The sequence below is a fragment of the Heptranchias perlo genome, chromosome 29, assembly GCF_035084215.1.
Source record: "Heptranchias perlo isolate sHepPer1 chromosome 29, sHepPer1.hap1, whole genome shotgun sequence".
NCBI lineage: Eukaryota > Metazoa > Chordata > Chondrichthyes > Hexanchiformes > Hexanchidae > Heptranchias > Heptranchias perlo.
Window position 1 is genome coordinate 32,426,699 of NC_090353.1, and position 25,996 is coordinate 32,452,694.

Below are 25,996 nucleotides of genomic sequence, written 5' to 3' on the forward strand. Positions count from 1 at the left end.
ACACTCACACTCGTTCCACACACACGCTCACATAAACTCTCCATACACTCTCCAGATATGTCCTTCTGGTTTTCTGACCTTGGTAATATGGCCCATCCCCAAGCGCAGAATTTACAAGCAGCTGTCAATTTACTGAAACTTCCCTCAACAATCTCTTCTAATTGACCTCAGGGTGTGACTAATTAGACCACTTCTTCACAAGGAGTACCTGCACAGTAGCCTCAACATGATAGGTCAGGTTAAACACATCTCCAACTCAGCAGCTAATCATCACAACCGTGCTTCAGACACCAGACTACCCGTCAGCAATGCCAGGGGTGATCAGCAAGTAGAGTATTCCTTAATAAAGCCCAAATTTTTCCCCTACTCATCCTCTTATTTTCATAAATACGATAAAGCCACCATTATAATCAAGGGGACCTCCTCCCAGTGGATATGGAAACTGGTAGGTTATCGGTCCCTGAATTTTGTGTTTCCACATAGTGTACAGCAATCTCCTCAACTCGGGAATGAGAAAAACAGAAAGACTTGCATTTATATAGCACCTTTTCACAACCTCGGGACGTCCCAAAGTGCATTACAGCCAATGAAGTACTTTTGAAGTGTAGTCACTGTTGTAATGTAGAAAACGTGGCAGCCAATTTGTGCACAGCAAGGTCCCACAAACAGCAATGAGATAAATGACCAGGTCACCTGTTTTAGATGTTGGTTGAGGGATAAATATTGGCCAGGACATCGGGGAGAAGTCCCCTGCTCTTCTTCGAATAGCGCCAAGGGATCTTTTACGTCCACCTGAGAGGGCAGACGGGGCCTCGGTTTAACGTCTCATCCAAAAGGCGGCACCTCTGACAGTGCAGCACTCTCTCTACTGCACTAAAGTGTCCGCCTGGATTATGAGTTTCAAGTCACTGGAGTGGGGCTTGAACCCACAACCTTCTAATTCAAAGGCAATGAGTGCTACCCACTGAGCCACGGCTGAAACCCTGAAAATGAGCACAAACAACATGTGGATTTATTCACCAAGAAAAGTAGATAAAATACGAATGGCAAAAGAAACTGTGTAATGAAGCAAATGTCCCGCACACATGGATAAAGGGGATGGTGGATAACAGGAGGTTTCACTGCGATTAAAAAAAAAACTATGAACAATCTTCTCTCCACCTGTTTTTTTTTAAACAATCACTTCCTTATTAAGTTTCAAAAAAGTCCGCCTTCCTGTGAAGTGCTTCCATATGGCTACATCCTGAGATCTCATTGTACAGCGGAGAGAGTATGTGCCCCAGAATTATCAGTGACTGGAACTTTGGCTTTCCCAGTGTTTCTAGGTGCCAACAAGGGACTGTTTAAAGGCACGTTTACATTCCTTGTTTTTACTGTCAAGAGAGTTTGCCCTCCCCTTTTACTTTTACCAATTCCACTGGGCTGTGCTGCTGATTGCCAAGGTTCCCCCCCCCCCCCAGTTGTCGTATCAGTTCAAATGGGTGGGGTCTGGTGCCTTGCGTTCAATTTGTTGAAACTGGATCCCTTGATCTAGATTTTCATGGGTCTCCAACGTCATCGGTTCCTGTATTGTTGGAGGAGTTAGAGACTGTGACCTCCCCCTTCCCCTCCCTCCCAACCCGCTCTTACCCCCCTTCTTTCCCCCCTCCCCCCTGGCCAGCTCTGCAATCAAAGACTGAAATGAAACTGGTTCTATCTGGGGCGGTTCTTTGTAGGGAGGAATGGACAGGTGCAGAACGGTATCTCAGGCTCCTCTGAAGTCTCAGCGGGTTTACTCGGTATATAGCTGAGCCGTATAGACTAAGTCTAACTGAGATAGCTGTTCTCAGCTGGTGTGCTGGCAGTTCAGCAACAATTGACCTTGTTACTCCTGGGGGCAGGGAAGGTAAAAATGACCAGGGTTCCTGCTCCTTATTGTTATCCCATGGACCCTGCTGGAACCTCCATGGGAGTGATTTTAAACCCCAAGAACGGGTGGGTTGGGGGCGAGAGTTGAAAATAGTTGTCTTTTTGGGTCGCGACCGCAAAGTTTTTGGACATGGCATTCCCAGTGGGAAGCCTGTTCTTTTCCGCGCTGAGGTTAAACCCGGAAATAAAACCGGGTTGCAGTCGCGACCCAAAAAACAACTATTTTCAACTCCCACCCGTCCCCCAGCCCAACCCAACCCAACCCACCCGTTCTTGGGGTTTAAAATCAACCCCCATATGTGTGAGGAAGCCCGGTAGGAACAGACCGGGATGTGTAACAAGCAGGAGCAGGCCCAGGACCCACTGGTCAATCAGACACTCAGACCAGAGCTTAATGATTAAAACAAGTGACGTTTATTCACCCGTGGCAGGTGTGTCTTTAAGTGCCGTGATGAACAAAACAGTAACAGGGATTACTTTCCAGCCTACACCTTCTCACTCAGTTCCTTCCTCATTTCCCTGCCTTTTACCCTTCCAGGCTGGGAGCCGTTCGTGACTAAAGGCAATTAAGGTCAACAATTTCTTCAAGCTATACCTCCTTGCCTTGGTCATTCTGACATTTTATACAACTTCTTAAAGCTGTACCCCTATCGCGGGATACAGAGCTCCCAAAAGCCTATGGACCACATATCGTCCCTCTCTCACGCTGTTACAGCGGCAAGTAATTCCCCTACATTATTGGGGCGCTACCACCCTGTTTCGGCTGGGCGGGAGGCATCAAAATCTCCAGCACCCCCCCTCCCCCCACCATTCATTAAAATGATGGCTGCATTCAAACTGTTGTGCGTGCAGGCAATGTTCTTGGCAAAGTTTGGAAGTTGCTTTCATTGAGTGGCATGATCGGAGGCCAAGTGATTTGATGCACACGGAGCAGGGTGTGTCGACGATGGCCTTATCAGCGGTGGGAATGGGGAAGATGTGCACAGGAGTGGTCAGGTGTGGTAACCAAGAGAACGTCACCTGTATCAGTGCGGCTGCTGCTCTTCCTGATCCTCTTGCTGCCAGAGGGTCTGTAACACTCCAGGTGTCGCCCATGCAAATATTTCTCTCAGTCATTTCCAGTGTACAGGGAAACTTCTCCACCAACAGAAAATACCTTGTACTTGACTCCTAGAGTCAATGCTTAAAAAAAAAGCAAAGAAAGAAAGCCAGCCTGACCTCTGTTTGACCCAAGGATTGGCTTAAGAACAATTAGCCTCTAACTGACCCAAGGATGCTAAGAACAGTTGGTCTTTAATTAACCCAAAGATTGGCTTAAGAACAATTAGCCTCTAACTGACCCAAGGATGTGAAGAACAATTAGCCTCTAATTAACCCAAAGATCAGCTTAAGAGCAATTAGCCTCCAATTGACCAAAGGACACAAATGTAAGATAATTGGCAAAAAATCCATGGGGGCTATGAGGAGAATTTTTTTTACACAGCGAGTTGTTAGTATCTGGAATGTACTGTCTGAAAGGGTGGTGGAAGCAGATTTAATAGTAACTTTCAAAACGGAGTTGGATAAATACTTGAAAAGGATAAATTTGCAGGGCTATGAGGAAAGAGCAGCGGTGTGGGACTAATTGGTAGCTCTTTCAAAGAGCAGGCACAGACATGTGGGCTGAATGGCCTCCTTGTGTGCTGTATGATTCTATGGTTTGATGAATTAGCCTCCAATTGACCCATGAAAGCCCAGCAATCACAACTTGTGGCCTTAAAGGAACACACTAAGTTACACACAGTTGCATTTTAGCAGCAGAATAATAGCTGACATATACAATCCCTGTCCTTATAAATAGAGTACACAAAGATTTGCCATGAGCAGTGCCACGGGAAATTTGCTAGTTTGATTAATAAATTCAACAAAGTTTCGAACCATTTAAAACTCCTCCATTAGAGGAAAGGGGGTTAATAGCAAACGCTGCCTGGTACTGATGATTAGACTTGGGGTCCTGAATGTAAAGTCTAAAGTTTCCATACGTGAAGGGGAGGAGCACTCTGTGAGGAACAGCTGGGGCTGAGGACAAACAAAACTGCATTCGTTCCACTTGGGTTGCCCCATCCCTGGGACTTGTCTCTTTGGTTACATCCAGGCGCAAGTGAGACTGCTGCCCTCGCCAGAATCACTTAATTGTGTTCCCATCTTGCACTGATAAGTGCAGCAGTGTGATACGACATATTCTTTTGAGAGCACAGTGCAGGAATTGTACAGGTTTTATTATTAGGAAAGGTCAGGGTGAGTTCAAGGCTGGCCAAGGAAATAAAGGCATAAAAGTGCAGGCTGAGAGACAACAGAAAACGACTGCAGTGGGGGTCTATCTGGCTGCTTTTACACTGGTGCTGAGTTCAGATTCCGGGACATGGACATCCACAATTATCCCAGCTCCGCAGAGACCCTCATGGGCAGCGAGCATAGCTCGGAGAATCAGGGCCACGGTGCTATAGCGAGGACCCACACAGGCCCTGAAGCCTCCCAAAGTGACCCCTTACAAGTCCGCAACGACAGAGCCTGATCTAGCGAGTTAGTTGACGGATGCCAATCTCTCCCCAAATCCATGTTAAACAGTGGCTTAGCTCACCTCGAATCTGAACAGCAGTGCCTGCATCATGGACTATTTACAGCTTCACAATCATTTCTCCTCATAAGAAGAAATATTCCTTACCCATGGGGGGTAATTTTAACCTAATCCCACCCAGCAAGAAACTGACGGGATCGGATCGGCTGCCTGTTTTACACCCCCTCCCCGAGCTTACTTTCCGAGCAGAATTGCGTGTGCATAAAGGATGTTAAAGCAGGCAGTTGCCCTCACTATGCTGTAGTCCTGTCTCCAACCTGTGCTCCCTGTGAGTGTGACCTCCCTACTGAGACTGCAGAATCACCCATACTGCCATTCTATGAGTAATACACTACAGTGCAGTACTGACGGAGTGCTGCATTGTCAGGGGTACCGTCTTTCGGATCAAACCACCCGTTTGCCCTCTCAGGTGGGCATAAAAGTTTCCACAGCACTGTTTCGAAGATAAGCAGGGGAGTTCTTCTGATTTCCTGGCCAATGTATGTCCCTCAACCAATGCCACAAAAACAGATTAACTGGTCATTGTCCATTGCTGTTTGTGGGATCTTGCTGTATGCAAATTGACTGCCTTGTCTGCCTACAAACAGTGACTACACTTGTAAAAGTAATTAAATGGCTGTGAAGCACTTTGGGACATCCCGAGAACATGAAAGGCGCTGTATCAAATGCGACTTCTTTCTTTCTTTTATTTATCACAGCAGCTTCCATTTATATCTGACACTTTTCACATGACGAAATGTCCCAGAGGTGCTATACAGGGAAGGAAGTGAACAGGGAGTAGGAGAGAAGCTAGGGGAGGTGAGTCAAAGCATGGCCAAAGAGAAGGCTTTCTGAAGGAGGGGGGAGAGAGGCACCATGGCCAAAGGGTTAAGGAATTGGAACTGACCACTTTTTAGAGGCCAGTGACATTTCTGCACGGTTTTAGAACATCTGTGCTTTACAGCCTTTAGCAGATGGCTGGCGAGAGGTTTAAAGAGACAGTATCGCTTTTGTTTGGGCTACAGTGACTGTTTGTTCCGAACTCATAAAAAACAAATTTCTGTGACAGCCCCTCCCCTTAATAATAATCAAACCTTTTAATTTTTTTTTAAATAGATAATTGAATATTTGAAACTTCAATTTAATTTAAAAAGTAATTTCCAAAAAACTACACAATATTTTTATTTGCGGTTAAGGGCCCAATTTTCTCAGTGGTTAGTTTTATTATGATAAAAGTAAGATGTGAGTAATCGGGGGAGCTAGGAAGAGCAGAGGGACACTGTGCCTATATTAATATCCCTATTCTGAGGGGGCAGGTGTACCATAGTTACTGATTTCAAATCAGCATCTACAGGATGGTAGGAGAATGTTTTACACCCAAAAGGGCTATCAGAATATGGAATATAGCAGCACAAGGGCCATTGAAGCTGACTCAATCACAACGTCTAAAGAAAGAAGACTTGCAGTTATATAGACACAATGGGCTGAATGGCCTCCACCTGTGCTGTATGATTCTATAAACTCATGTAGGGACCATTTGGCATGGTGGACCTTCACCGAATACCTGCTGGTCCATCTGCAGCCAGCATCTCTTCTAGGACCTTCAGCATGTGCTCCCACCCCCATGCAACCGCATCTTCGCCGCTAAACAATGGAGGCAAAAAGCTGGTTTATAATACGTGGAGGTAGTCGTACAGTTCAGGATTAACATGATCCACATCAGGTGCATTCATCCAGCTGTGCAAGTGCAAGAAGCAGCACCTTCCCTTCCCCCCCCCCCCCCCCCTTATTAAATAAACAGTTTTCTCTTTTGTGGCCAGTTAATGAGTCGTGATATCAGGGCCTATCCCCCTCGGGCTTAAGGTAGCAAATTTAAAATTGTGCACAATTCTTCCAAGTGCAGCCCCTACTACCCTTATGCACACAGTTACATGCATTCCTAGGGGGGAGGGAGGATTCCACACACACGGTCCCATAACAACATTTGAATTTTAACATTAAAATTGCTGCATTCCGGTTAATGTTAAACACTTTTTAGCTTTACAATTAGTCACTTTTATTCTTAAAAAGTTTATAGGAAAGGTAAGTGACATTTGAACTAATTTATAATCAATGGCTGCATATAGTGACACCACTATTCCTGGCCAGGTTGGAAATGATTGGGTAATTCCCCTTAGAAGGGATATATTGGCCTTGGAGGGAGTGCAGCACAGATTCACTGGAATGTTACCAGGGCTCCAAGGGTTAGATTGTGAGGAGAGATTACATAAACTAAGCTTGTATTCCCTGGAATATAGAAGGTAAAGAGGTGGTTTGATTGAGGTGTTGGAGATTTTTGAGGGGAATTGATAGGGTAGGTAGACACTTTCTCCACTGGTGGGGGAATCTAGGACAAGAGAACATAACCTTAAAATCAAAGTCAGACCATTCAGGAGAGAAGTTACGAAAAGCTTCTTCATGCAAAGTGTGGTAGAAGTGTGGAACTCTCTCCCACAAAAAACAGCTAGCTCGATTAATAATTTTAAATCTGAGATCGATAGATTTTTGCTAGCCACGGTTATTAGGGGATATGGAGCCAAGATGGGCGGATGGAGTTAGGATGCAGATCAGCCATGATCTCATTGAATGGCAGAAAAGGCTCGAGGGGCTGAATAGCCCACTGCTGTTCCTAATCAGTCCCGGAGATCGCACTGTTATAAGTGACTGGGATTGATTTTACGCACATAATTGACTATCCTCCACTCACTGCATTTTGCTGGAGAAATATTCAATTTGTATTAAGTAACTATTTGCTGGAGAAATCACTCTGCTTTTATCGGGAGACATTGCTGGAGTTTTGATCATGAGCTCCACGGTTTGCTGTATTTTGTAGAGACTCTTTTTAAATAGACTCTGTAGACTGTTTGCTGTTTAAACAGACTCTGTTTGTTGAGTAGATAGACTTTGTTTGCTGTAAAATGCACTGTTTGCGGTGAGTCTTGCCATAAGTCCTGCCCCGAACTCATTGGCTGACACAGCAGTGATATTTCAACAGACCAAAGAAATCATTACTTCCTCCTTCACAAAGAGAACCTTCTCTAACCTATCCTGCAGTTCATGGAGACGGTCTACCCCCCACCCTCCCCCCAATCTCCTTCAGTTGATAATGGAACTTTGCACGCCCCCTCCCCTCACAATTCCCAGAGATACTCTCCTTATTTGGTCATCTTCTCCCTACTGTCCCAGCCGCAGTTCCTATCTGATGCTGCTTGCTTTGTTCGGGGAGTGGGCTCTGTGCTGCTGGTTGGAATTCCCGATCTATTGGAAGAGCAGGAATTCCCACTTGCAGCAGCCGGCAGTGCAGAGTCTGCTCCAGGAGTGAAGCAGTGGCATCAGCTACGAGATGGAGCCAGGCACAGCAATGAGATGGTCATCGGGCAGCAATTTCCTGGCTAGTTTCCTCGGGGCACTGGTTTGCCATTCCAGCACCGAAAAAGCCGACAGATTTGCCTGGCTATGCCCCTGTTCAAGAATTGAACCACTCCTTGGCCTCTTGTTCATTGCAAGTTTGGCTTTTAAACAAAGTCTCAGCTGTGGCTCAGTGGGCAGCACTCTTGCCTCTGAGTCGGAAGTTCGTGGGTTGAAGTCCGACTCCAGAGACTTGAGCACAAAAGTCTAGGTTGACCCTTCAGTGCTGCACTGTCGGAGGTGCCGTCTTTCAGATGAGACGTTAAACCGAGCCTGTCTGCCCTCTCAGGTAGACGTAAAAGATCCCACGGCACTATTTGGAAGAAGAGCAGGGGCGTTCTCCCAAATATCCTGGCCAATATTCATCTCTCAACCAACATCATTAAAAATAAAACAGATTATCTAGTTATTAACACATTGCTATTGTGGGAGCTTGCTGTGAGAAAATTGGCTGCTGCATCTCCTACATTACAATGGTGACTACACTTCAAAAGTACCTCATTGGCTGGAAAGCGTTTTAGGGCATCCTGAGGTTGTGAAAGGCTCTATATGAATGTAAGTCTTTCTATAAAAGCAGCTTGAATTCAGACAGGGTGATGTGAGCCATGTCTTTTGACTAGTACACTTTCTTTGGCAATCTTGCATAGACATTGTAATTTGCCTTCTATTTTCAGTTGTGGTGCCTTGCTTGGTATATTCTTCCTATCATTTCTTGGTGTAAGTACAGCATTTCTTGCATACATGTATTGGATAACATTTTGGGATATAGTATATGAGTAATTTGAGACATGGCATGTGGTAAGTGTAACAGGCTTGGGAGCAACAGGTGACTTTGGACCTCTGGTTCCCAAAGCTCTCCACCACTGGGGGTTTCCCCTCACCTGATGTCTGGGCCTGTTGTAGATTCATTGATAGAGATTAATTGCTAATGATTAGTCAACAACTCCATTATAATTGTATTATGCCACTACCAGGGTGGTAGAAGGCGGACGAGAACCTTGGTCTATTTTTGTCCAGCAATTCCTATGTACAACTTCCAACTTTAATTTCATCATCTATATATATTCTTCACCTCCATATTAAAGAATATTTGAGTTGGCCCTTGCAAATTCCTTCAGCCAACTCTTTTTCTTTCACTAGGCATCAGTGAGTCTTCTGTGCAAAACACCATTGGGCACTCTTAAGCTGGTATCCAGGGGAGAGATTTAGCCTTAATGTTTTCTCACACTCTGTTACACTGATTACGCTCCTGTGAAGGGGCTTGGGACGTTTTACTACGTTAAAAAGCGCTGTTGTTGATGTCATTTCCTAGCATTAACATTCGCTATCACATAACAGCACGAAAGCTTTAAAGAAATCACACAAAGTTCTGTGCAGCATTGTCCAGAGGCATCATTGCATTGGCTTTCAGAGCGAATGATTCGTATATATTCCAACCTGAGCCTGCCCGAATCGTTCCCATTGAGATGGTAACAGTTTAAAAGTTGAAAATGCAACGAGCTAGAAAATAGCCACATTTTCTGTTGGTTTTTTTTTGGGGGGGGGGGGGGGGGTTCAAATAAGCAGACAATATAACGCAAATAAACATTGCAGGCTAAACAGCTCCTAAGCATTTCCACAGAGCGTGTGCCAGGATCTGACCATCGATAAACAGCATGAGAAAAACAGCGAGATAAATTGCAAACTTAAGCAGAGCTGGGTTTACTTCATGGTGAGATACATATAAAGGTTATAAACCCCCTCCCTAAATGGCTCTCGTTGAAAATAAAAGACATGAGAAGTCTGCTGAAAGATCCGCCTCTTTAAAGGACAAGAAACATCATTAAAACGCCTGGCAAACTTTACACCTCGGAAACCTCCACTGCCTTTGAAAGACACGATTGCCCCGATGATCGCCTCTAACCCAACAACCTGCCTTGTCTGATCCGAGTCCTGATAAGAGGGTTTGCAGATTATGTGCTTGTAAATACTCGTCAGTAGTGTTGATTGCACCCAATGGACTCTTATTAAAGGCTGTTGAGCACAGATAGCACTACAGGCACTTGGCGGTAGTATTTGTGCTGTTGCAGCCTCAGCCTAACGTGTTGGATCCATCCCAACCCCGCCCACCCATTTCACATCGGCCTGACTCCACCCAGGCACTTAAAGGGGAGGTGCACTAAACCGCATGCAAAGTTAGCACAACTTTATGTAACTTTTTTAAAACTGCATAAATTGTAGTAGATTGAATCCCAAGTTTACTATTTAATTATTAGGGAAATAATTCAGTTCGATATATCTTTCCCTTGGTTATCTCATTTCCACTTTTGTTTAGGTGTCAATAAAAATCGTCGCATTTTAAATTAATAGAGATTAGCAGAGTTTTATTCCCGCTGTTCTCTCCTATTTGTACCGTGACTGGGCTTCAATTGACATGAGGGTGTTTGCTGTGTTTTTATCCCGTCCCTCACAAACGTCCCACCTACAAATGAATCACTTTGAAAGTGCAGCAACAATTAGTTAGTAAAAAGGCCAAAAGTTGTAACAAATAATATAGTGTAAAGGAATGTTCAGTAGAAAAGATTGTCTCTCTTTAAGGACATTTTTTACCCCCATTCAAATCGTCTGGCCCGCCCCTTTAATTGTCAAGTTTCTTGCTGTTTGTGATTGGCCAGACCGGCTGTCAATCAGACTGGCCCAGCAGGTTGGGTTGTCCCGGGCTCTTTGAGCGACAGGTTGAGGCTGAAATTCTTGAACTTTTCTTCCCACAGAACGAGCGCCGTCCACTTTGCCGAGCAGTCGACAAACTCAAGCGGCGCTGGATGGATTGGCATGGGGAAAGGAAGCCGTTACCCTTTGGCTAAAAAGCTCTGCTCATCTGCTTTTACGATGCTTATTTTCTCTATGTGTCTGAATTCAGGTAAAAAAAAATTGTGTAAGCTTAAAAGAAAACTTTTGATGTAGTTTAAAAGTTAGACTTTTTACTGGCAAATAACTTGCAGCACTTTGGAAAACTTTTTTTAAAAAATCTTAGATTGCACACGTTTTTAAAAAGTATCTGGAGTTTGCACAAGTTTTATAAAAGGATCTCAGAGTTTGCACAAGTTTTATAAAAGGATCTCAGAGTTTGCACAAGTTTTATAAAAGGATCTCGGAGTTTGCACAAGTTTTATAAAACTTTTTGTAAAACTTCCTTGCCCAGTTTTAACTCTTTTTCTTTACTGCTCGCAGTACATTGCCAGCAGTGTAGGATCCAGAGATGTAACGCCGAGTTCGTGGCTGCTACTTCTCCGGGGATTGGATTGCAGGAGGAATCGGAGGGAGGAGGAGGTGGAGGAGGAGGTGGTGGAGGAAACGGCGGCGATTTCTGCATCGCGCTCCGAGCTTACTCACAATGCACCAAGAAGACGGCCAAGTACTGCCGGGGGGATCTGGTCTACCACTCGGCCGTGCTGGGCATCAACGACCTGATGGTGCAGCATAACTGCTCCAAGACGGGACCCACAGCCCCGGTGAAGCCGGCGGGCACGGAGAGGAGCCGGGTCTCCGAGCTCTGCAGCTACGAGAGCAAGATGAACTCGGTGAAAGATGGCGGGCAGCAGCAGCAGCAGCCCCCGAAGTTTGCACACTGCGGCTTGTTTGGCGACCCGCACCTCAGGACGTTTCGGGACGAGTTTCAGACATGCAAAGTGGAAGGAGCTTGGCCCTTGATCGACAGCGACTACCTATCGGTCCAGGTCACCAACGTGCCCGTGGTGCAGGGCTCCAGCGCCACGGCCACCAGTAAGGTAACTTGTGTGCCCAATGTGTCTCTTCAAAGTCAACAGAAGTTCTCAACCACCAACCCCTTCCCTCCCTCCCTCTCTCCCCACACACACACAAAAAACCCTTTTTCTTCTCTCCTCCTTGCCTTTTGTTTCCAAAGAATGAATTACGAGTGCCCTCTACTGAATAAGTTTGGGTACAGACCCTCCTAAATCCCAAAGAAGACTCAGATTTTATGATATTTGGCAAAAGGATCAGAGGGGGGAGATGAGGCGAAATCTTTTATTTTAGCAGCGAGTTTTTAGCACTGCCTGAAAGGCTGGCAGAAGCAGATTCGGTAGTAACTTCCAAAAGGGAGTTGGATATGTACTTGAAAGGGAAACATTTTTTTTTTTGCAGGGGCTATGAGGAAAGAGCAGAGGTTGTGGGATTAATTGGATAGCTCTTTCAAAAGTGCCAGCACAGGCACGATGGGCTGAATGGCCGCCTCCTGTGCTGCATAATTCTATGGGAGGAAAAAAACCCGACTAGACTGGATTACCAAGAAAAAAATAGGTTTTTCCGAAATTGAGTTCTAGATGTGAGATTGGGTACAAACTCAAGAAACCATTTAAATGCACAGAATGCTGATTTTAATTTTTTCTAGGAAAGGCTTAGATTTTTTTTAAACCCCCTTTTCAACTCTGTATCCACCCTACAATCTTGATTAATCACCAACCCACCAATTATTCCCATTGTGTCAAACAATCCTACATTCTCAAAAATTCACCCTTTTTTTCAACTATAGTAGAAGCTTGTTTTAAATACTGTAAGTCCCACAGCTACCTCTGATTTTAATTCTAATTGATAAAAGTTTTTTTTAGTGGGGGGGGGGGCAAAGAGAAAATTAATTCAGATTGAGTGCAAATGCACTTTATTAAAGAATATTGGCTGTTTTTGAAGATTGTGTATTTAAGATGCCATTTTCAGAACTTAATTTGCCCATTTTTTTTTTGCAACAGTTTTATCAACAAGCGTTTCTCTGAGTTTTTATGTAAGACTCGAGGTCTTTTATTGCTCTTGGTTTGTTTTCACTTTGTATCTGAATAGATTAAACTTGTAGCCAGTTTGATTTTCTTCCCCTGCCACCCCACCACCTGATTTTCAAACGTGTGACAAAACAGCTAATGAATTGTAACCTGGTATTGAGACTTCAATTGATGCCGGGAATCTGCAACAGGTTGTAAACCAACTAAAAAATAAACACTATCATTGTGCAAAACTGTAAGGTACAGTTGCTGTGCCATTTACTGCAGGTATGGACATAATTTGTTCTACACACTGTTTAACTTTTAAACGATATCAGAAGACCTGCTTCAAACAACGGCCATGGGAATCAAACTTGGAAAAATACAAATACCCCATACCCCCCGTACAATAATACTCGCGTGCTAAGGAGAAGCCAAAGAAGTAATAACAATCCCATTGGCATTCCTTCCAATCAATGCAAAAAAAATACAAATAACAATCCAAAAAAAATTCTGTACAGGTCGTGAACACAGTTCAAAGGTCCTCCGAGGTACTTAATTCCAGGTTGTGTTGGCGTTGATCCGTTCGATTATTTCACTTCAAAGGATGCGACGTTTACATTTTACATTGTGTTACGCTCTTAGCATTGCTACTAATGATTTCTCTTTTGCATCAACATCATTCCACTTGGCAGGGGGGGGGTTAGGAGAGAAAAGTTACATTGAGTTACAACATTTCCATTATGTTGACACTACTCCATCTGTTGCTATCCAAAGCAAGTCCATTTGGGGTACACAGTTTCCAGGGGTCTTTATTCCCCACGATGCAGTCAGTTGTTTTGCAAACAGTTAAAGACTGAGGGGGTGTTATATAGAATTTAGGCTCACAGTATACAATGGTGAGAGGGCCTGGGATAGTGGCTGTTCCCCATTTACCCTTTGTGACTGCTGCATCAAGTATCGGTGTGTCCCTCAGCGTGTAGCCCTGGACCACGGAATGAGCCAGTCTGCAACCCTCTGTCTTGGTCTGCTCCTTGCTGTGGAAGACCAGTGGATTTTCGGCACACCGCAGGGCCCAGGGACGGTCCATAGAGCGCCGAGTCCTGTGTCATGGAGCTGCTCGGGGTGAATCTTGACGAAAGCCACCCCGTCCCTCCAGCGTTTCTTTCCCAACTCACGTTCCAGAATGTGCTGAAATATTCAATATAAATTATCTTGGGGGCGGTGGATATACTTATTTACAACAGGCTTTGTCATGTGGTGGAGTGAAGATGCTGTGAAAAAATGAGTCATTTCAGTATTAATCTGACCATTTATAAACTTTGAAGATGGTGCTACTTTATATAAAATTAATATTTGGAAAATGCTTCATATAAAATGCCCTCTTTAGGAGCTTTTTGCTAATAGAAGGAATGTGTAAATATATGATTTGTAAGTTAAATAAATGGCTCATAGCAATTTTCCAATTTGTTTTGGACCATACAATTTTAAATGGACTGCAAAAGTAAACGTGATTTGTGTTATTGTAGAATATATTCCTCTGGTTACTTTTTGAGCCAGTATTGAACTCTGCCCAAATAGCTTGATTCCTATTTTAAAGGTGATTACTTCGGTTGTAGTTTATGATGTGCTATCACTCTATCATTCTCGTAAAACAGATTGGTCTTAACAGATTGGTGTAGCAGAGTCTTGCATTGTAACCAGATCTCTCTCTCTCTCTCTCTCTCTCTCTCTTTCTCCCTCTCCTTTTCACACCATTCATTCCACCCTTTTGAGTGTTCTGTTAGCACAGTGCTATTAACCCCATGAATACTGAAAGATTGTTTGCTAACTTAACAGCTTTCAGTCCCCAGTCCCTTACACACAGTAAATTTCATTCTGTAGATTTTAATTTTTTTTTTTAACTTTCAACATTTCATAATCTGTACTTTCTCTTTTGTACTTGTAGAAAGTAACAACATGCATTTATAAGGTAGTTTATTACATTCCCAGAATGTTTAAAGTGGATTACTTTGGGAGAGCAGTCACTATTACGTAGGCAAACACAGCAGCGTATTTGCATACAGCAAGGTCCCACAATTAGCAATGAGATGAAAGACTAGTTAATTTTTTTTGGTGCTAGTTGAAAGAGGAATTTTGACCTGGGCATTGCCAGATGCTCCCTGCTGTTCTTCCAGCAGTGCCCCTGGAATCTTTCCTGTCCACTGCAGGAGGCACACAGGCTCTTAATTTTAACATCTCGCCCAAAAGGCAACACTCCCTCAGTATTGCACTCATGTTAATTATGTGCTCAGGTTTGTACAACAACTTGCATTTATATAGCGCTTTTAACATAGTAAAACGTCCCAAGGCGCTTCACAGGAGTGTTATCAGACTAAAATTGATACTGAGCCAAAGAAGGAGACGTTAGGATGGGTGATTAAAAGCTTGGTCAAAGAGAAAGGTATTAAGGAGTGTCTTAAAGGAGGAGAGAGGTTAAGAGGCTTAGGGAGGGAATTCCAGAGCTTAGGGTCAATTCAATATTAAGCACAGTAACGTTCCCTTTAATTATCTGATAAGTAGTATAATTATAGTGAGGTTGGAACCCACAACCTTCTAACTCGGAGGCATGAGTGCTACCCAACAGAACCAAGCTGACACAATGACTGAAAAAGGATATCAGAAAATTAAAGGGAAGGTTACGGGGAGGCAATTTGTCTCCTCGTCACCATGATATAAGTTATTTAGTACCTCGGGCCCATGTAGTTTGTCACAGTCTGACTGCCTTAGCAGCATTTGTTTTCGCCAAGTATTTTTGTTTTCAAAATCAATTTTGTTAAACATGACAAAATGTAAATTCAGAGCTGGCTGGCCTATTTACTTAGTGTGGGTTAACTGTTGAATGTCTCTCTTTTCAAACATTCGCCACCTGGTATTACAGAGAACATATGCTGGACAGTAGTGACATATTAATTGTAAATATCAGCACAGTTGGAAAAAAACCCACAGTTGGTACACTAACTTGTAGCGTGGGTTATTTTGTTCCTGGGCATCGCATTCTATTTATAATATTTTATATGCTTTCAATCAAAAAAAAGTTGAAATTAATTGATCAGTTACAGCCCAAGGAAACTTTGGGGAAGGGAGAGAGAAAAATCCTGGTCGTGCCAACATTTTAGATCATACAGAATGAGAAAAGGCCATTCAGCCCATCAAGCCTATTCTTTGCTTTACTTTTCAGAGTGGACTTTTCCCAACTCAGTGTTATGAAGGAGCTGAGCGGTGCTGAATTCCAGCTCCTGCGATATCCCCCGCTCAGTGGCATGAAGGAGACCCGGAGCGGAAGATCTGTTGGGGGACATGTGAATGGGTTGTGGGTGGGTACAGGCTATACTAAGAGCAGCTTGCATTTGTATAACCACTTTTAACATGGAAAGTTATCCCAAAGTGCTTCAGAGGTATAATTTTTTTTTTTTTTTAAATCACAGCTGAGCCCAAGAAGAAGGTACTAGGAGGGCTTACCAAAAGATGTTTCAAAGAGGTCTGTTTTAAGGAGGAGAGGGTGTTGGAGAGGCAGAGGTATTTAGGGAGGGAATTTCAGAGTCTTGGCAGCTGAAAGCGGAGCTGCCAAGGGAGGGGGAGAATGCACAAGAGGCCAGAGTCAGAGAGGGGGAGAGTTTGGACAACAGAGGAGAGTCGTTGAAGGAGCGTTGATGTGGTTGACTGTTTCAAAGGCTGCAGAGGGGGTAATGCATCACATTCACAGCTTGCATTTATATAGCACTTTTAATGTAGAAAGACATTCCAAAGCGTTTATTAATAATCAGATAAAAATTGGCACCGAGCCAAAGAAGGAGATAGAAGGAGGGGGTGCCTAAGTGCTTGGTTAGATGTGGGTTTTAAGGAGGCCCTTAAGAGAACTGACAGGTTTCAGGAAGGAATTATGAGCTTGGGACCTAGATGGCTAATGAGGTGAAGGGAAAAATGACATTCACGACTTTGGTTAGGGCCATCTTGGGGCTGTGGCACCAGCAGGGATCTGATTGGATAGATTCAAACTGAGTTGGAGGTGAGATCAGCACAGATTTGGGAGGTGCCAACATGTTCCAGGACTTTGGAGCGGAATGGGAGGTTGGAGATGGGGCAGTAGTTTGAAGGACAAGTGGGGTCGTTGGTGAGTCTTTTGAGTAGTGATGATGTTTTGAGGAGTGGGACCAGTACTCTAGCTAAATGTGACACGGGTTATGATTTAAGTTAATTGGCGTTCAATTTGCCAACAAGACTCTACGTTATTAATTGAAGCACAAATCTGATGAGCTAGGCCATGACTGATCCTAGCTTCTTTGGTGAAACCAAAGGACTTTTTTACATTCAAGTACATAATACAGCATACCTGGCGTATTGTGTGTACATAGTATAGTTTACATGATATATTGTGATGGCGATTGAGCTTTACTAAATGGTATGGGTTGTGGCCCACTGAGAGCTGATTCCAGGCAGTGGGTGTGGTGCTAATGTGTACTCTTGTGGTTGTGTACTGGTAGGGCCAGGTGAGTATTGGCTGGTATTAACTGATGTGCTTGGATGTGTGACTTAAGAGGGGGCAGCTGATATGCCAATTGCATGGGTCAGGAGCAGGGACCAGGTTTCAAATAATTGCTCCTGGGTCAGCTTTGGACTGGGCCATTGTTGGGGTGGGGGGTGGGGTGGAAATAAGTCCATTTTATAGAGGTGAGCTACCACTTGATGCTGTCAGTGAAAGTCCCACGGAAGTGAATGAGGTTGAAGTTTATTTGGACAGAGACAAGCTTGTCTTTGAGTTCAAAACCGGAAAATGCTGGAAAACACTCAGCAGGTCAGGCAGCATCTGTAGAGAGAGAGGTAATATTTCAGGTCGATGACCAGTTCTGATAGAAGGTCATCGAACTGAAACGTTAACTTTGTTTCTCTCTCCACAGATGCTGCCTGACCTGCTGAGTATTTCCAGCATTTTCTGTTTCCGACTTCCAGTATCTGCAGTATTTTGCATTTGTCTTTGAGCTCAAGGGGTGTATATACCACTATCTGGGCTACTTACTGTGTTTTAGGAAAAACAAACTGTTAGGGGGATGTCTCTTGTTGCCTCATGATAGCATGCGGGCTTGTGCCTGTGATTGCTTCCTCGATGAGTTCCTGGGAGTTGGGGTAGAAAGGGGATTGGCAGAATGGAGACCAGGTATTTTCTATTTACAAGAATTGAACATCAAACTGGGTGCCTAGGAGAAGGTCACCTGTCCTGCCCTCTTAGATCATCTTCTGCCAGGCAACAGCTAATGGTCCAAGTGTAGAAGTGACCAGTTCTTTCTAGGTATTTCTTGTAATACAGAAGTGGAGCTGATTGCAGACGCGCAGTGTCGTAGTGTAAACAAGCCAAGGTTGCAGGGGCCAATGGACTTGTTGATCCACCAAAATATTGGTCTATAAGCTGACTCCCAACGCGCAGGTCACATCGCAGGTTGTGTCTGAGTTTACCACTTGCCTGCTTTCCTGTTGTGCTAGATGCTTGGCCGGTGCTGCTCGTCCCAGATGTGCTGACCTCAATCAGGCAGCAGCTGCAACAAAGTAAACTTGCCGGATTCACTAAGGCCCATTTATTTTATTAAAAGAAAGACTTGCATTCATGTAGCGCTTTTCACTATCTCGTGACGTCCCAAAGCACTTTACAACCAATGAAGCACTGTTGTAGTGTGGGAAATACAGGAGCCAATTTGCGCACAGCAAGGTCCCACAAACAGCGATGACGTAATGACCAGGTAACCTGTTTTAAGTGATGTTGGTTGAGGGATAAATATTGACCAAGACACCTGGGAGAACTCCCCTGCTCTTCTTCGAAATAGTGCAATGGGATCTTTCACTCCCACCTGAGAGGGTAGACGGGGCCTTGGTTTAACATCTCATCCAAAAGACGGCACCTCCGACAGTGCAGCACTGGAGTGTCAGCCTAGATTTTGTGCTCAAGTCTCTGTAGTGGGACTTGAACCCACAACCTCCAGACTCAAAGGCAAGAGTGCTATCACTGAGTCACGGCTGACATTTTTTTTAGAATGATTTAATATGACAGTATTACCAGAGAAACCGAGGGAGGGCTGTCTGTTTTTGTGAGGTAAATGTAGGGAGTTGACCTTTGAAGTTTGTTCTTGACCATGGAGCCCAGCATTCTGACAGCCCAGTCTGCCTGTAGGAGATCATCCTGCAAAAAAGGATGTGGCCTTTGAGTGCAAGTATTTTTTTAAAAGCCCAACATACAGTAATAGAAAACGTACCTATTGTAGGTTTAAGTGGCTTGCAAATAACATGGATTTGAAGCCTCCTGTACTTTGAGCATCTGTAATAAAATTCTTGACTTTTTTTCTTGCCGTACCGTTTTACTGTTGCCATGGTTTAGTAACTCTGGCTTTAGTATCACAAATGGGAGTGGACTCGGTCTATCTATATATGTAACAGAATAAGACCATTATAGAAAGACGGTCACTTGAATCCAGAAGAAAATTCAAGTCAACATCTATAGCGAGAAAACAGCAGGTAGTCTTTTGGACAGTGTCCTGTAGAACTGAAGACTGACTCATCTGAGTCAATTATTTTAATAGAATCGGGGAAGAACAGGGGAAAGGAAAGTGCAAGCAAATAGGTACTACAATCTTTTTTAAAAAAGGGAAATTAACTAAAGCGGGAGATTGTTAGTTGATGCAAGATTTACTCCGGGACAGAGCCTAAAGATACAATAGGACTTGCAAATAGATAAAACAATCAGAGGCCCACCCTTAGAAAAGGTGAGAAATAGTGGAAAATTGGAAAGGGGGGGGGAGGGGATGGGATGGGGGCAGAGAGAGGCAGCAAATGGAGGTCTGGAATTAAAACTAAAATGGAGGCAGGAGCTGAGGTCTGAAGTTACTAAAGCAACTTCGTAATCTGTGTTTGGCCTCCCTAATGAGCGAGCGCACGATAGAAAGACCTATATTCTGCAGAGTCTATTTAAAACCTTCTCCCTTTTGCATGATATGTGAACAGAAGCGGCATTTTTATGACCATGTCATGCCAGAAATTGGATATTTGCCAATTTTGTTTTCTTCCCAATGGGATGAAGGTCCCTGTGGTACTAAATTGGTAACACAAACGGGCATCCAATTAGTGGTGAATAAGCAGTTTTGTGCTCTGGATTCTAACCCTCTGGGAGCTAGCCCTGCACTCATTCCACTAAGAACCCTTCTCTGTTTCAATGCCCTCTATCCAAGCTGTATTCATGCCTAGGGTCCCAGAAGAAAAATGGCCGTGCATTCTAACTCCCTGTGCCATTCAGTTCTTTATAGGCACTACTTGGACACAGATGTTCTTGGTTCTTAATAGACCTTTATTTCAGGTTCGTTTTTAAAAACAAATCACTTTCTGTGCGTGTGTGTTGGTTTTAATCTCTTTCCCTCGTGTCAAATATCTGACTTTTCTTAAAGGGATGGAGTTGCTGTCCAGTTCTCAATGGGCAGTACAGTCTCCTCCTGATTATTCCAAGTCGTTTGAATTAAACAGTCTGAATAATGCAGCAAAGTGGGAATTTGTATTAGAAAAGCAAACATTTTTTCTGAGTTTGAATTAAGAGTAAACAAGCTCTTAGCTGCTTTATAAAAAAAAACAACTTTGAAATTTCAATACACTAATATTCCACCCCATGGTATCATCCTGGTGATCATCTCTATTGTAGTGTGTTTGACACTATGCAGCATGGTTTGTGTTGGATAAAAATATTAATAAATAATTATGATGCAGTACAAATTTTAAATTAAAGTTGGATGTGGACCATTTTTTTGAATTCTGAGAGAACACAGTCATCGAATGTTTCTGATGCTGTGATTATTGGGTCAATGCATTGTGTGGTCCCATGTTAGATCCACGGCCTGTGTTGCGGTGAAAATCAGGCAGAGTTCCTGCTCTCTATCTAGTGACCTGTTTGTATGTAAATATTGGGTGAGGATAGGATTGAGCTCCTCAGTGCTGCCCTTCCATGGTTGAATAGTCCAGCACACCATCTAGACTCAACAGATGAAGAATGGCCATGTTGGCAAGAGGGTGAATGAGACATGGAAATGCAAATTTACAGGTTACAACGCGGAAACAGGCCATTTAATCAAACCAGTCCGTGTCTGCGTTTATGCTCCATGTGAGGACATGGTTCCAATCGCATTGATCCACCTTGTTCCAATATCCCTTCAGCCATTTTCCTTTATCCACCTCTCCAATCTAATCTTGAATGTTGACCTAGTTTCTGCCTCGAGCACGAATCCTGGAAGCGAATTCCACAGCCTTGCAACTCTGTGAAGAAGTTTCTCCTGAGCTCAGTTCTAAATCTCTCGCATTTACTCTCGTGCCTATGGCTGAGGGTCAGGGCCTAACCCTCCAGAAACAGTTTATTTCTATCTACCTAGCCCCATCCTTTCACAACTTTAAGTGGTTCTATTATCTCACGGTACGTGTTTGACTATCTCAACTTATAACCTCTAGGGTGGGACTGCAATGCAGATATTTCCCCCTTTTTATATTGAAGTTTGAGGCTGTTCTGATCCGACAAAATGTTCAGTTTCCCCAGAAGCCATAAGGGACTTTATTTTTCTATGAGTAAAAGAAGGAATTGCATTCCTATTAAGGTCTAGTGGTCACAATGCAGTGGGAGAATTGTCATGTAAGTACTAAGTGTATGGTACAGGGACAGGATGAGGAATGGGTCAGTTGGACTTGGAGATCCACTGCTGGGTACACAGACGCCTGCGCAAATCAGCTTTGTACTCGAAAGATTCCTCTTGAGGTGACTCTGATGCACCAGAGTAGGATGGAGTACAATGCATTTGAGGCCGGCTTTGGTCCAGTTAGACACCCTGTGGGACCTCTCCTAGGGCCGCGTATAACCCATGTGAGCTGCTTTTTTTAAAAAAAAAATGTTTTCTTCGATCGGGATATTTAAAAGCTACAGAGAAATGGCCACCCATCAAATCATGGACGCATAGACATAATTAAAAATGATGTACGCAAGAATTGTTGGGTCCTGCAGCAAGTTTGTCTGGGGTTTGACTGGTTGTTGTAAACAACTGGGTGGCTGGGGACTGTTTTGTGCTTGAGGTGTGTTTACTTTCCCCCTACCTACTGCTGTAATGTAAAGGTGCCAAAGTGCCCCTCGTGGCATGGGGTGGATTTTTTTTCTCGCCACATGGCTGATCACCGGTGCCACCAACGACAAAAGCAAACTCCTTCCGCCACCAGCGCTGCAGGTAGGGCTGCCTGCCCACCCGCCCGTACAGACTCAACAACGTGTTGGCGGCTTGACCTGGAAGTATCATCGGTAGAAGGCCTGTGCCAACATGCACCAGCCACCCACCTCCTAAGCTACTTGGAAGATGTAGCTGGGTTTTCTTTTTGTGGCATCTTTGATGCGTCTCCTATTGGGGACCGGGGGTAGATTCTACGCCAGCAGCCAAGGCTAACGATTGATACCAATGAGGCGTTTTCTGGATCTGGAATTCTGCGTCGTGGGATTGAATGGGAAGTGGTTTGATTAGATGGGGACTCTTTTATGTTTGGATCAGATACGCAGTTATTTCGAGTTGACTTTTGAATAATCTTCCCTCCCTCTTACAACCAGCCCCCCCAAATTGTTTTTTTTCTACTCCCTCCAGATGGTCCGATGGACACTGGAACAGTCATAATCTTGGAATTTCGCAAAGACGTTTCTGAAGCAGTACCGTTTTCCCCCAGTTCCAACTTTGCACAATTGCTAATGGAAGCTTGTTGGGCTGGGCTCCAGTAACAACAAGCACCAGACAGTCACAGTGCCGACTAGTTACACTGGGGCTTTTCACAGATTTTTAATTTGTACGCTGTGGAAAAATTAGGGTCCATGCGTGAACACGGTTACTGTTCTGCGATAGCCTTGCATGCAAGTCAGTCAGCAGTTCCTTAATATCTGTGCGCGAACTAGCTCACTCGTCACTTGACCACACCACTCCCAATATTTTCTCCCAACTTCTTGAAACTTTAGCATCCCTAGGATGGGGTCCCAGAGGCACCTGCCACCCTCCAGTACCTCGCCTGCTCTCCACGTGCCGAGCCTAAATAATGGTGTTTGTGGGATCTTGCTGTGTTCAAAACGGGCTGTTGTTTGCCCACTGCACTAAGTAATGCATTGTTTGGGGCCCTTTGAGATGGATTCTGAGACATAACTATATGTAAATGCACTTTTTTTTAAACATTGATGTCGATTTAGTGCACTGTTATTTCACCTCTGGGGCCGAGATTAAGATCGTAGAAAGTCTGGCACAGAAGGAGGCCATTTGAGCTACTGTACTGGAGCTATCTACTTTGATCCCATTTCCCTGTACTCTTTTTAATATTTTTCTCCAAGTGTTTATCACTGGTGCAACGATCGACTTAGCCTCAGCAATTACTTGCGGTAATGTATTACATATACTAGCTCTTTGTATGAGAACATTCCTTCTAACCACTCCCCTTTTATACTCGTACTAATCCTGAGTTTATATCCTCTTGTGACCATTAGAAATAAACTTTTTTTTTCTCTACCTCTGACCCTTTCATAATTTCGATTTCCTCTCATTTCCCCCTCCCCCAAAACCACCAAACCACCTCCTGGTTCAGTGAATGTGGCGTTTTTTCTGATCCACCTCAGCTCTGCTGATCACCCTAGCGATCCTGATGGCTGCAGGGGTCATTGTTGCAGTGAGGAGGGGGCTGTCTTGGTGTTGAAATATGCTGGAGGTAGGGTGGAGGGAGCTTACTTTGCATATGGCTGTTCTGTACTTGCCTTGGAGTGAGTGATGTTGACAGATGTTGAAAGTGGGGTAAGGGGGACAGTATTCCGTTCCGCAACAGTTGAGCTCTGTCTTCTCCCCTCCCCTCCCCCCCACCCCAAAATTAAAATCTACTTGAAAGAACTCTGATGAAGGAAAGGAGGCAAGGAATTGAAGAGGTGGTTCTAAAAAGTCCTGCCATACGCTGAAAGAAAGACTTATCATTATATAACTCCTTTCACGATCTCAGCATGCCCCAAAGTGCTTTACAGCCGATGAAGCACTTTTGAAATGTGGTCACTGTTGTAATGTAGGAAACGCAGCAGCCAATTTTGCGCACAGCAAGCTCCCACAAACAGCAATGTGGTAATGATCAGATAATCTATTTTTAGGTGTTGGTTGAGGGATAAATGTTGGCCAGAGCACCAGGGAGAACCCCCCTGTTCTTCTTCGAAATAGTGCCATGGGATCTTTCACGTCCACCTGAAGGGGGAGACGGGGCCTCTGTTTCATGTCTCATCTGAAAGACGGCCAGCGTTCCTGCTCCTGGAAATGGCTGTTACGACACACATCAGGCTTGCCTCCGATGCTTCCCATGACCATATAGGCCGCCAGCACTATCTAGGTTTGCACATGAACCTATCCACGGGTTAGATACTAAGCACTGGCACTGTCTGAAGAGGGGATAAAAAACATATTCAGTGTTTGCCCACTCAATACGAGGCCTGGAGATTTGGAAAGGGCAGTTCTTAGTGCTATCACCTCATTCGTGTCTAAATCCTAAATCAGGACACCCAAGATCTGTTGGCATCAGCAACTCAAATTAATGGGCATGATGTGGAGATGCCGGTGATGGACTGGGGTGGACAAATGTAAGGAGTCTTACAACACCAGGTTATAGTCCAACAGCTTTATTTGAAATCACAAGCTTTCGGAGGCTTCCTCCTTCATCAGGTGAGTGACGTCACTCACCTGACAAAGGAGGAAAGCTCCGAAAGCTTGTGATTTCAAATAAAGCTGTTGGACTATAACCTGGTGTTGTAAGACTCCTTACAAATTAATGGGGACGTGGATTTAAACTTATTGTGTGCTTCCTGCCTCTCTGGGTATGTATCTAAGCAGTTCACGCAGACAAAAAGCTTGGGCACTCCTATTGTATAGTAATTGGTTCATGATTCTCTGTTCCTTCTCCCCTGCTTTTCCCCTTCCCACCATAAGCTAAATACATACACTCCAATCTGTGTAAAGGGAGTTCCCCATCCAGCCTACCCCTGCATTCCTTGGCAGTGTCTGGATATCACTGAAGCTGAGGTTCACCTTGTACCATGTAACAAGTTTTGCGACCCCCGAACCCTGGCAGTGTAACCCATCGAGCCCTGAACTAAAACCACCCACATAAAACAGGCAAGGTAGTTCCTCCTTCTTTCTTTCCCATTCACTGGATTTGAGCTTTGAGGTCTGGAAGTTTGTTAAAGGCCATTTCTAGTGCTGTTGCCTCACTGGTGGATATATGCAAATCAGAACGCCAAGATCTGCGATTGAGTCCAAAACCAGGGGTCATAAATATAAGATAGTCACCAATAAATCCAATAAGGAATTCAGGAGAAACTTCTTTACCCAGAGAGTGGTTAGAATGTGGAACTCGCTACCACAAGGAGTAGTTGACGCAAATAGCATAGATGCATTTAAGGGAAGCTAGATAAGTACATGAGAGAGAGAAAGGAATGGAAGATACCCTGATGGGATTAGATGGAGAGGTGGGAGGAGGCTCGTGTGGAGCATAAACACCAGCACAGACTAGTTGGGCCGAACGGCCTGTTTCTCTGCTGTAAATTCTCCGTATAATCTGTTATTAATTTGCAGAAGATGCTCACAATAAGAACATTGAGTTTTATGTGGCCCCTGAGGCTCAGTGATACACACCGATGCAGCCAATGACGATTATTTAAAATGACCACTCCTGCTATAGAGGAACATATTTTGAAACTGGGATCCGCAGACTTTGGGGGAGTCTGTAAGGGTATCCCAAGGTCTATCAATCTGAGACTGGCCATACTACTAACCAGTGTTGAATACTATAAGGCTTCTGCACTTAACGATAGCATTATTTGTGGTGTTGCTTTCTGCAATGATAGTGTGGTTTTTGTTTTGGTGGCTGATGCTGTCATTCAGCAATTAGGAGTGTCAATATTTACAAGGGTTGCTGCACATTAATTATTGATCGCTGTGGGGCTGCATCAAGAGACTTATTTGATCAAATGCCGATGTGCTTTTAAATCGTGTTGAAGTCATTTAATCCATTGTTGACGAATTTCAGCTTTTCCGGTTACTCTAGCCCATTGTTCACTGCAGGGACCTGTTCTTTCCTTCCCCCTCTTGTCGTCTTCTCTTCCCCCCCCCCCAACCCCACAAAATCAGAAGCATCAAAAGAATCAATAAATCCATTAGATGTGAGGCCTACAATTGATGGCTCACTGGTGTGACCAGGATCT

The 25,996-nt window shown here is 44.1% G+C and overlaps 1 protein-coding gene across 1 annotated transcript in view; it reads left to right on the plus strand.

Moving 5' to 3' along the window:
• The window catches only part of rgmd (RGM domain family, member D), a 76,932-nt gene that overhangs the window by 45,164 nt on the left and 5,772 nt on the right, over nt 1-25,996 (plus strand). The window contains exons 3-4 of the mRNA XM_067968729.1: nt 10,702-10,850; nt 11,162-11,718. Coding sequence (XP_067824830.1) covers nt 10,702-10,850; nt 11,162-11,718 — 706 coding nt within the window. The remainder of the gene's footprint in view (nt 1-10,701; nt 10,851-11,161; nt 11,719-25,996) is intronic.